Source organism: Notamacropus eugenii, chromosome 2 (assembly GCF_028372415.1).
Source record: "Notamacropus eugenii isolate mMacEug1 chromosome 2, mMacEug1.pri_v2, whole genome shotgun sequence".
In the NCBI taxonomy this organism is placed as follows: Eukaryota; Metazoa; Chordata; class Mammalia; order Diprotodontia; family Macropodidae; genus Notamacropus; species Notamacropus eugenii.
Genome location: NC_092873.1, coordinates 508088958 through 508101336, shown reverse-complemented (window position 1 = coordinate 508101336; position 12379 = coordinate 508088958). Strand labels below are relative to the sequence as shown.

Genomic DNA, 12379 nt, shown 5'->3' with positions numbered 1-12379 from the left:
CTGGGACCCAGCATTGCCCCAATGAGTGCCCCCCATAGTTATAAACATGCAGGTAATTCACGCTCCAGAGCCCTCACTCTTTGAACATGGGCCTCCAAAGTATAAGTTAATAATTGCAATAGCCAGCATTTATGTAGTGCCTTAATATTCATGGGGTAAAATTGAAGGTTATTTATGGGAGAAATGACAGAAAACCATACATGTATGTATGCATACCTTTATATTTGTGCAATATGTATGTATTATATATGTATTATCATATGTACATATATGTATACCTGTCTATACATTGAAATATATGAATAGAAATTGAATGGCACCTTTGAGACACCACTTGCTCTCCCTTCTGGTTCTAGAGTTCTAGAGAGTTCTCAGAGGCAACAAAATGAAACGATCTTGAATCTGGGCCCTCCCCACCACATGGGTGCCCCTCCCTTCCTTGGGTAACTAGCTTGTGTTCAACATGTCTCCTTGGAATGTGACTTGGGCGGGGGTTGTCTCAGTGCCAAAGCCTGGAATATAAGGGAAGGAGGCTACCTAGGCAGTGATACTGATAGTGATCAGAGCAGAGCTTTCCACAACATCCATGATGTTCTCATGGCTCTCCTCATGGCTCCCTGTGAGTCTCCCCAAGCTGTGGTTGTGGTCAACTGCTCTGGTTCTGGCCCTGGGTCTTCTCCAGCTGACCCGGCTGCTGGCCAGGAGGCAGAAACTGCTCCGAGCTCTAGACAGCTTCCCTGGGCCACCTATCCATTGGCTCTTTGGGCACACCAAAGAGGTAGGATTGGGCCCCTAGCCAGTGACAGGGGTGGGCACAGAGAGAGAGGGAGGGAAGAAAGAAGAAAGTTTGAGGATGAAGAAGAAAAAAGGGGTTGTTAGTGAAGAGACCACTGCTCTGCTGGCTTTGGGAGGTGATGAAATGTTGCGGTTCAGGACAGAAGAAAGACACAGGGGAGTTATAGAAGATGAGAGAGATGGGTGGAGTATGATGGAGACTCACTGAGTCTTAGATCTGGAAAAGGAGTTCAGCTGTCATTTTATCCAATGTAAGAGAGAATCCTCTCTGACAAGCCCAGCAAGTAGTTAAGCACTTTGGAAACCTCTGGAGACCCTCACCAACTCCATGAAGCTGCCCACAGCTCTTTTGGACAGCTCCATCATTAGGAAGCTTTCCTTAAAAGAAATTGGACTCTTTCATTTCCATGTTCCAATGTTCCTAATTCTACAGGCAGACAGAAATAGGGAGAGAGAAAAACTGGGAGAGGAAAAGGGGAAAAGAGAGGGAGATGGAGGAGGGGGAGGAGGCAGAAGAAGAGGGAAGTAGAGACAGTGAGCATAACAGGTTCTCTACTCACTGGCTCTTTGGTTATATCAAAGAGAGAGGACCAGGAGAGAGTCAGGGAGAGGCAAAAAGGAGGACAAAAGGAAGGGCATGGGGAGGGAGGAAGGGAAAAGATTAATCTTGAGCAAGTTGTAGATAAAGAAGAAGGGGGAAAGGAGAGAGAAGAAATAGAAGAGGGGGAGGCAAGAGATGGGCATACTTCAACCTAATCTTTCCTTCCCTGAGGACAACTTTGTTCTACTTCCTTCTCTGTCTTTTCTTTTTGTCTCCCTCCCACAATCTTCTCTCCTGTAAGGCAGGAGTCAAAATCTACCTCCCTTGGAAATGATCAGAAATTTAGAGCCTTAGAGGATCTTGGCTATCTACTAGGTCAATACTCTCATTTCACAAATGAGGAAAGTGAGACTCAGAAAGTGTAAGTGATTTTGCCCATGGGCAGAGTGGTGGTAACTAGCTGAGCTGCAATTTGAAACCTAGGTCCTCTGACTCAAAATCTAATTCCCTTTCTCTCCAGCTCTGATCATTTCTTTACTTGTGATTATTCAGCCAGAGGACTCAACTTGCTGCTGCTGCTTAGTCATTTCAGTCATGTCCAACTCTTTATGACCCTACATGGGTTTTTCTTGTCAAAAATACTGGGGTGGTTTTGTCATTTCTTTCTCCAGCTCATTTTACAAATGAGGAAATAGAGGCAAACAGGATTAAGTGACTTACCTAGAGTCACATAGTTAGTAAATTTCTGAGGCTAGATTTGGACTCAGGTCTTCCTGATTCTAGTGCCAGCCTTCTATCCACTGTTTCACCTAGTTGGATTCGATTTCCACTAGATTAATTTGTGTGGTTTTGCTGCTTAGTGATAGGGATTAATGTTCTCTGTTCACATGTCACACATATGACCCCTCAGACTATGAATTCCCTTCTCCCACCATAATCAAGAGCCCTCCTTCAAATATCCAGAAATGATCTTCCAACCTCTAAGGTCATGAGAGGTCATTGAATGAATCTCCAGTGTAAAACCCATGCTCAATTCACTCCCAATTCCACTGAGATACCCACTTGTCTTTTCTTTACCCCTTGATCTCTGCAGAGGACCAAGTATAATGAGGAATTAGTGTCTCTGGCTTTGGCTTGGTGTAATGAAATGAATATTGAATTTGGAGTGAGAAGAACTGGGTCCAAATTTGAGTTCTGAAATCCTTTGAGGAAGAGAAAAACAATGAAGATGATTCTGGGGGGTTCATACCTGGGGTGACCAGAAGGATGGTGATGCTCTCATCAGAAATAGGAAAGTTGTGAAAAGGGGTTTGGGGGGAAGGAATAATGAATGAGTTCTAGTTTGTATACATAGAGTTTGCACTGTCTGCAGGACATCCTGATTGAAATGTCCAATGGTCAGTTGGAGATATGAGAACCTTGGCCTCAGAGGGGTGATTATCAGTCAATGTTCATTGAGCATCTACTACGTGTTACACAGTTTGCTAAGTGCTGGGTTATGCAGAATCCAATAGTAACCTCCTTCTAGATTGACACTCTTTAAGTCCATTGATTGAACCAATTCAAAATCCACCTGACATCTAGACTACATTTCTTCATGCTCACGAGGAAGAGAGACTTTGTCAAATGTTTTATTGGCATCCAGGTAGATTTGGCTACACCATTTCTTGGATTTGTGTGTTTAGTAACTCTGCCCCCAAAAGGATGCTTTTGTTGAAGCTTTGTTCACTCCCAGTGAGCACCTCTGCCCCTTCCAAGTGTTCAATGCTCTTCCCTCTAGAATTGTGCCAGAAATTGAAGCCACATTTACTGTCTGAGGAATCCATCTTTCCCTTTTGGAAAATGAATTCATAGGCGTATGTTAATCCATCAAGAGTTCTGCCCTTCTCCATGATTTTTCAAAGATCCTGAATGGTCATTCAGTACTGAATTTGGAATCAAGAGAATTAATAATAACATCTCTCATTTATGGCTTTATGGTTTGCAAAGTACTTTTCAAATATTATCTTATTTGTTTATCACAATAATCCTGTGAGGCAGATGTTACTATTATCCCCATTTTACAGATGTGAAGAAAATGAAGCAGATGGAGGTTAAGTGACTTGCCAGGGGGCACACAGCTAGTGAGTATTTGAGGTTGGATTTGAACTCGGGTCTTCCCACCTCCAAGTCTAGAGCTTTATCCACAGCACATCTAGCTTCCTTGTGAGTTTAGATCCAGGCTGTGACAATTTGCCAGTCATGTGACACTGGGGAAGTCACTTTACTCTTCTGAATTTGTTCTTGTATAAAGGAATAATTATAAAGAAATTGATGGTGCTTATAGTGCTTTAAGAACACTTGATATATAATATTCTGTTGGAACATCACAACAGCCTTGTGAGCTGGGGGCTAGCAGCAAGATTAGCTTCATTTTACAGATGAGGAAAATGAAAGTGAGAAACATGAAGGGACTCACCCACATTGGCAAGCCTAGTCAGTGTTTTTCTGTCTCCATGCCCAGCAATCTTCTACCATGCCATGCTTGTGATCTCTTAAAAAAGGGCATAATAATAGGGTCCTTATCTTCTTCAGCAATCTGCAGTGAGGAAAGCTCTTTATAAACCTCAGCATGCTAAAGGAATATGAATTATGGTCATCATTAGTAGTAGTACTATAATCCAGATGTACAGTATGTTTGACCCTGAATTAAATCGACTGAGATTGACTCAGTAGACACCAGCAATCTGGGCACTGCTACCAGGTTTTTCCTTCATGATCTGGGTCACCCTAAACTCTAATGAAGGGGAGCAAAAACAGGAGCTCCTTCCCTCCAGAGAGGGACCTCACCCAAACTGGATCCTGTTTGTACCTTAGACAGAAATCAGCTTTCTCATTTGAGTGGATTCCTGCCCAGATGCCTTGAGTGGAATGCCTAGAAAAAGCTGGAATGCTTATGACATTCTCCAGCCAGGCAGGGTCCTCTTCCTAAGCTAGCCTTTTGACAGAGAAGGAAATATTACAAATTGTTAATAGTAGTCACATGGTAAAACCTTAAAGTTAATTTCTTTTTAAAAAATTTATTTAATTTTAGTTTTCAGATTTTTGTTCCAAATTTTCTCCCCATCTCTTCCCTCCTCCCACCCCAAGACAGCATGTATTCTAATTGTCTCTTCCCCCAATCTTCCTTCCCTTCTGTCACCCCTCTCCCCTTCTCTTTTCCTCTTCTCCTATTTTCCTGTAGGGCAAGATAGATTTCTATAGCCCATTACTTGTATGTGCTCCTGATTCAAGCGGAACAAATCAAAAAAAATAATGAGAGTTTTGTTTTGTTTTGTTTTGTTTTCACTCTACTGGGAGAAAAGGGAGGATGAAAAAAAGTTGAGGTCCTTGATTTGAGGTGGTTGGGGTGGTGGCAACTGGCCAGAGAGAAGGGGCTGCTGCTTGCATCTTGTCTTGTTTCTGTTTTCTTGACCAAAGAGAAGGACTTTATGCTGGAAAAGACTACCCATGACTACCAGGGAGTAGATACCCAGAGACGAGGAGGCAGCGAGAGAACACCCAGCTGTCTGTGATTAATTCACTCACCAGATGAGCTACAGCTGCTGGTGCAATGGAGCAAGGGATGAACGTCTAGTTAGGAAGACCAGAGTACAAATTTAACTTCAGGCACTTACTGATTGTGTGACTCTGACCAAGTCACTTAATGTCTGCCTGCCTCAATTTTCTCACCTATAAAATGGGGATAATATCTCCAAAGGTTGTCAGGAAGAACAAGTGAGATAACATTTGTAAAATATTTTGCAAACCTCAAAATTTTTGTAAGAGTTGTTGTTCAGACCCTGAAGGCCAGATGTAGTCAATTTCCTCCCACATAACAAACAACGTCTACCGCAAACCCTCTAGCCAAAAGGCCACGCATATTGTATTTCAACCCTCTCCCAGGGTTCTCCTGTATCCTTAAGGGGACCTGGGCTGGCAGTCTCTTTGCCTTTAGCTCAAACTCCCACGACTCGGGTTCTCCACATTTTAGGTCCTCCCTGCCTCAGTACCATTTAACCACTAAATAGAAAGAGTAGCTTTGAAAAAGGAATATTTACTTCAAATGAATAACAAGAAAAACATACAAATACTCTTCTCCAACACCTGAAAGGGGCATAATCCCTGCCTTATAGCACCCGGTCTTGGGGAGGCGATGAGCGTTAGGTTCACAGTTTAGCTCAATCCCCAGCTCATTCCCACCAAGGCCCAAATCCAAAGTCTTCTAGAGTTAAGCCGTGGTCCTTCTGCTTCTTAGGGCTCCGTGCTGGGCTGGCAGTGACATCCTGCCTGGAATCCTGCCTCCAAAGGCACCAGGTCTGGAGACTCTACTGCCCCAATCTGGTAGGAACAAAGAAAATGGATTAAAACCCCAAACCTGATCCTCAGAGTCATGGGACCTAAAAGTCAGGAGAAGAGGTACACAGAGACAGACAGAGGCAGAAGGAAACACAGAGAGAGGAAGGGGGAGGAGAGAGAGAGAGAGAGAGAGAGAGAGAGAGAGAGAGAGAGAGAGACAGCTTTGGGGGATATGCACAATTAGAGAACAGGACATGGATGACGATCCAACAAGGGAGACTGAGGAGTGGTCAAAAAGGAAGGAGGAGAACAAGAGAAGAATGAGGACTGAGAAATCAGATTTGGCAAATAATTAAGAGATCATTTGTGATTAACATACAACAGATTCCCCAAATGTCACAGTTGACAGGGCCCCAGGAACCTCCAATATAAGCCAGATCTGAAGAAGATTCCATGCTAAAAGCCCCAAGCAGGATTGGTAGTACCTCTGTCCAAAAAAAAAATTCTTCCCAACTCTTGACAGAGAAAATGAGCTAGACATGGAGAAAGGAGAGAAAGAGGCATTCTTACACATGGCCAGTGTGTTTATTGGTTTTGTTTAACTGTACATGTTGGTTACAAGGAAGACTTATTGGTGAGTAGTGTCAGATGTGCAAAAGAGGCATGGATAAAACATTTTTAAACTTACAGAAAAAGCCAGGGTACAATGTTGTTCCTGCTACTGGGGAGGCTGAGAGTAGGGGGTTGAAATGGAAGGACCAAGACTAGCACAGGCAAGAGTCAGTTGAGAATTTGGGAGCGTCTTTATTAGCCGGCGGCTGTCCACGAAGGAGGCAGCCCCGAACAAGGAGTGCCAGTGCCTTTTAAGCTTCTTAGCACTTCCCGGTACAGCCAGCACACATTTTTCACAGAACAGTTTTGACAGGGGTTCCTAGGTGCTGCTAGGCAAGGGGGCACAACAGAGAGGGGGGCCCAAGCAGCTGCCAGGCAAAGGGGTACAACAGAGAGTGGCTGCTAGGCGAAAGTGGCTACTAGGCCCAACCCTGCCTAGAAACTCAACAGATATTTCTCAACCCAGGGGCTCCGAGGTGGGGGGGGGGGGAGAATAATCTCCACTTCAGGGTCACTTGAGCTTGGAACTTCACTGAAGCTAAAGCATTTTGTGATACCCATAGGGTGAGGCCCTGGGAGAGGGGAGCCCATGGTTGGCTAAGGAAGGAGAACTGACCCAGGTCAGAAATGGAGCAGGTCAAGGCTTTGGTACCGATCAGCAGGAGGGGTTTGGCCATGAGTGGCCACTGTATTTCTAGCCTGGGGGAGATAGGATTACCCTGTCTGTCTCTGCTCCTTCCCATCTCTTCTTTCTCTTTTTCAAAATGTGTAAGAGGTATAAATAGAGATTTTTTTTAAAAGTACTTCATAAACTTTTACATATATAGGTGGTGCAATGGATAGAGCACTGAGTCTAGAGTCAGGAAGACCTAAGTTCAACTCTAGCTTCAGTCACATCCTAGCTGTGTGTCCCTGGGCAAATCACTCAGCCTCAGTTTCCTCATTTGTAAAATGGAGATAATAAAATAATCTAAGTCTCAAGATTGTTGTGAGGATTAAATGAGTTAACATCTAAATTACTTAGTAAACTTTAAAGAATTATGTAAATTCTAGCTATTTCTATGTACACATATATATATACACAATTTTACATGTAAACATAGATACATATGTGTATATTTGTATATTTAGAGGAGACAGAGATACTGAACCCAACACTGTAAACTTTGCTAGATATCGAGGTTCCATGTGCCTCCCAGACCATGCCCTGCCCCTAATTCCACACTGAACCCTCAGATAGGACCTGTGAAGTCTTTCCCCTCCAAAACTTCCCCACTCTCACACAAGCTGCCCATACTCCAACCCCGGCCTTTCTCCAACCTGGTGAACTCTTAACCTTGAGGCCTGAGCCCTCTCAAACCGGAAGCCATGGCAACCTTATACCAAAGCTGGTACCAGCTTCTTTCTCCCCAGCCTCTTTGAGGCCCTGGGAGAGCCTCTCCCACCTTGTGCCTACTTTGATCAAATAGGAGAGGCACTTGAGGGCTTAATGGAATGTTTTAGCAAACACAAAAGAAGTCTAAGACAAAAATAAAGCTTAGGTAACAGGGGAACAGAATGGTTCCACCCTCCATATCTTATCCCTCCTCTTTCCTTTCTTAAAACATCTTATCCTAAAGCTAAATCATTCCTCCCAGTGGCAACACTGACAGCCTGGGAAAAGGATTGCTCCAAAGGACAGCTCCTTTCCTTCTGCTCTGGATAACAATAGGTTGTTATGGTGAATGGCCTTTCTTATCCTTCCTAAACTTGGATCTGACAACTGCAGCTTGGCAGGAAGGAATGACAGAAAGAGCTCCCAGTCAGAAGACTTCTACTGGGGGAAATAAAGGGATCCTTGTAGGTGCCATAAATAGAGGTTTTGACCAGCCTCTGTGAGCATTTATATAAAAATAAGACTTTTTGTGTTTATATTCTCAGTGCCTAGCACATAGCAGGTGCTTAATAAATGTCACTGATTGATGAGGAAGAATGAAAGGATTGACACGCAGCCATGAGAAGCCAGTCGAGATGAAACAACAAAGGTTTCCGGGACATCAAGCACTAAATGTTCTCAGGAAATCACTGGAGGGATATGTTTTTAGCTGGAGCAGAGATCAGGGAAGGTTCCACAGAGGCAACTCCTGAACTGAGCTGAGGAAGGTTAGGTCACCGTACAGTCAAGGTGAGGACCAGGGCTGGCACCAAAGTGACCAATAATGATGGCACTTCCTGTTCTGTGAATTACTCATGTGGATCATTGGGGGCTCACTTTCTACAACTTCTAAGGAATAAGATTATCATCAGCCCAAGTCCCCGAACGATCACCTGCTCTACTTCTGGTGGAGGATGGAAAAATGCCAGCAGATGTCCAGAGAGCTAGAATTCTTCATCAATATTCTATCACCGCTCAGTGCCAGGATCAGCTCCCAAATTGTCTGGTTTTCTTTCTCACCTCTGACCCATGTGATCTGAACTATATAGCCCTTTAACAACTTTTTTCCTGTTTACCTCTCTTTTAATCCTTGCCCAAATGTTCCCCACCACATTTTCTCCCTTGATTCCAGAATCCCTCTTATGAATAAAATTATAATACACATTGCCACCCACTCATTTTGTTTTTTTTAATCTATTCTGCTTTCTTTTGAATAAGGTTAATATATATGCATAGGGCAGTTAGGTGGCACAATGTATAGGAGTCAGGAAGACTCCTCTTCCTGGGTTCAAATCTGGTCTCAGATACTTAATAGCTGTGTAATCTTAAACAAGTCACTTAAGGCAGTTTCCTCATCTGTAAAATGAGTTGGAGAAGGAAATAGCAAACCAGTTCAGTATCTTTGCCAAGAAAACCCCAAATCATGTTGAAAAGAATCAGACATGACTAAAATAACAGAAAAATAAGCAACAGTATATGGATGGTCATATTCCAACTATGTCCCTTCCTACACATCTCAGTGATAATTGAGAAGTTAAATGAACTGCCTTGTACCGCCACTTCACTCAGTTGATGACCCTCTACTTTGTGCATTTCTCACAAAGCTGTAGAAGACCATGTGTTTTGGTGGCGACTCTTTCCTTGGGACAGTGTTCTCTGACTTTCTTGGCCTCTTTTCTTCTAGTCTCCTCTTGCTCTCTATGGTATCTTGGTTAGTAGGTTAAAAAGGGTGATTTTTGTCTACTTCCTCCTTTTTTAGTTTAGATCACATTATAGAGTCCAGGCAAATCTTCTCTTGGTCCTTGTCAGGAACACTTCCTCCATGATCCTTTATTCCTATATTTCAGTCCCTGGTCCAAAAATCCACAAACCATCCCTAGGCTTCACTTTCTTAGTATGCCGGTTCTCTCTCCCAATTTGCTTAAGAATAATGATGAAAACTCCACCCATGCCCCATCAGGTCTTGACTTTTATGCCCCAAGACTTCATGATCCTCTGCACAACTTTTTTTTTTTTTAACTTTTTAGGTTCTTCATTACAGGATTATCTGTACCCATGTAAATAATCATGAGGAAATACTCATGGGTTCAAGATTTGAAAGCCCTGGATGTGCTCTGCTATGCCTTTGATGTTCTGAGAGGAGAGCAGATCTCTCAGACGGTTTGATGAGGTCAACAAATAAGCCCCCTGGTACCCTCAGCAGAGACCTCACCTGTACCTGATCAGTTCTTCTTCCTCTGACCATTCCAGAATGCCCTTGCTCCTGGTGGAAATCCACATTGTTATTCTGGGCAGCATGAAAAGATAGTCTAGGAGACAGAAGCCACTCAGATTCAGATACTGCACATGCTGGGGGCCTCTAAAAACCTTCTAATCTTTGAGTGAGAATGCTCAGTGGCAAGAAATTCAGGGCCTCCTGGAAGAAAAGGTGCCATTGCCTAACATCTCTAAAAATAACAACAGCAGTAGCAACAACAGCTGGAATGAAACCTTGCATCAGTATAGTACTTTCCAGTTACTGGGCACTTGACTTGCATAATCTCATTTTAACCTCATGAAAGTCCTGTGGCATTACCAACTACCAGTGTCCATATTTCACAAATGGGGGAATGGAGGTTCCAATGGTTATATGAATAGCCCGGGATAAGGCCAGCGTTGGGTTTCAATCTATGGTCTGTAAAAATAGAGCAAATCTCACTAGCCTGGAGAGGATGGCATAAAGAATTTTGGCCTTACTAGCATCTGTTCTAATTGCTTAGTTTACTTAGGACCCTTCTCTAACAGCCTCTAGTCCTGGTATCTCAGCCACAAATGGCTTCCTTGGACTTTCGCTCAAGGGTCTACTTAACCATTGATTGCTATATCTGTTTTCCCATCATTCCTTCTCACTCCAAGGTTATGGGGTGTAGGAGAGCCTTAGTTTGACATTTAAGGCCCTTCACAGCTTCCCGCTCCCAACATGCACTTCGCTGCCTTCTCCATTCATGCTCTGCTCCCATCTTACCAGATTTCTTGCTGCCTATCTCCTTGTCCAGTTCATATCTTTACTCGGTTCCTTCCTCATGGAGGGCCCTTTTTGTCCTCTTCATCTCTTCTAATGTCATCAATCTCAGGGTCCAGCTCAAGACCCATCCCCAGTATGACCTAGTGGATAAGGCATCAGAGCTGTCATCAGGAGGAATTGAGTTCAAATTCTGACACTTTCCCTAGCAGCCATCAACTACCATCAGCTCCAAACACAACAGAGGCTTCCTGAGACGTTTCCAGATCCTACCTCGCCCCTTCTTCTGACTTCAGTTTCCAGCCCTAACTTCCAAACTCTGAGCACACTTGAACCTGATTTCCCTCTCCCCCAAACTGATGCTGTCATGAGCCTCTCTTTGAACTAAATCTTGGATCTAGCCTGCCCTAAGGTTATGTTGGTCCCAAACCTACCGTATCTCACTCTACGTCTTACCTCAGCCCTGTTTGCCTAGGATTTTGCCCTCTCTCAAAAGTAACCCATGCCAGTTTCTCTCTCCATTCAACCCTAGAATTCAAGGAATATCAGATCCAGAACAAGATCTGGGAAAGTTTTATTTCTCTGGAATGAGAGGAGGGCAAGAAAATATTATCCTACCTAATTTTGTTTATCTCTCCCCTATCTCTTCCCTCTTCTCCCCTTTCCTTTCTTTCTTAGAACTTCCTCTCCACATCTTCCCCTTTGATTTTTATCTTGCCTATTCCTCTGCCCAATATTCCTTCCCCTCACTCTTCCCTCATCTCTCCTCTCTCTCCTCCCCCATCTCTTCTCCTTTTATTCTTCTCTTGCCTCTTTCCTCCCAACTTCCCCCCACTGTACTCTTCCTCCAACCTCTACCCCATTTCTTCTACCCCATTTCTTCTACCGTTTCTTACTCACCTCTCTCTCATTCCACATCCCTTCTTCCATCTACCCTTTATTTGTCATCATAATTACTTAATCTCAGGAGGAAGCTGAAAGGACTGACATTCTGACACCAAATGGATGGGGATGTTCCCAAAGTCAATGGAATCCTTGTTCCTCCTTCTCCACATCCCCACTGTGATTGTCACTATTCACTTTTCTCCTATTTTTCTCTCCACCAATCAGATCAAAGAGGGAGGAGGCCTGGACAAGATGATGTCATGGGCCAACACTTACCCCTCTGCACACCCTCTGTGGTTTGGGAGATTTATTGGTTTTTTGAACATCTACGACCCTGACTATGCCAAGGCTGTGTATATGAGAGGAGGTGAGGGAGCTACTGATCTCATCCTGTTATTGGATAATGTCTATGTGGGGGAAATGGGGGTAGGGTGGGGAACAGTACTCTCTCCTAAAGGATATTATCTCCTAAGCAATAGAGAAATTTATAAATTAGAGAGTGAAATTTGGCAATCTGAGAATGTAGCAGGGAGAGGAGGCAAGAGGAGAAGATCTAGGAGGAAGAATCGGAGAGGGCAAGGTGGAGCTTTGTCCTATATGTCTTTCTTTGGAGACGAGAATCCTCAAGCCCCTAAGCTGCTGGGTTTTGAGAGGGGATGGGAAGCTGCTCCCCATTGCCTGCTCTGGCAACTCCAGGGACAAGAAAACCTGCCTAACTTTACATCTTTCTTTTCTTTGAAGACCCAAAGGCCTGGGATGTATATGGTTTCTTCATACCATGGATCGGTAAGTGGGACACCACCCATACATCTAA

The 12379-nt window shown here is 43.8% G+C and overlaps 1 protein-coding gene across 1 annotated transcript in view; it reads left to right on the top strand.

The window, feature by feature from the left end:
* The first annotated feature begins 536 nt into the window (after nucleotides 1–536).
* Nucleotides 537–12379, top strand: part of LOC140530093 (cytochrome P450 4B1-like) — a 29765-nt gene continuing 17922 nt past the window's right edge. The window contains exons 1-3 of the mRNA XM_072649336.1: nucleotides 537–778; nucleotides 11791–11932; nucleotides 12307–12351. Of these exons, the coding sequence (XP_072505437.1) occupies nucleotides 587–778; nucleotides 11791–11932; nucleotides 12307–12351 (379 nt within the window). The 5' untranslated portion in view covers nucleotides 537–586. The remainder of the gene's footprint in view (nucleotides 779–11790; nucleotides 11933–12306; nucleotides 12352–12379) is intronic.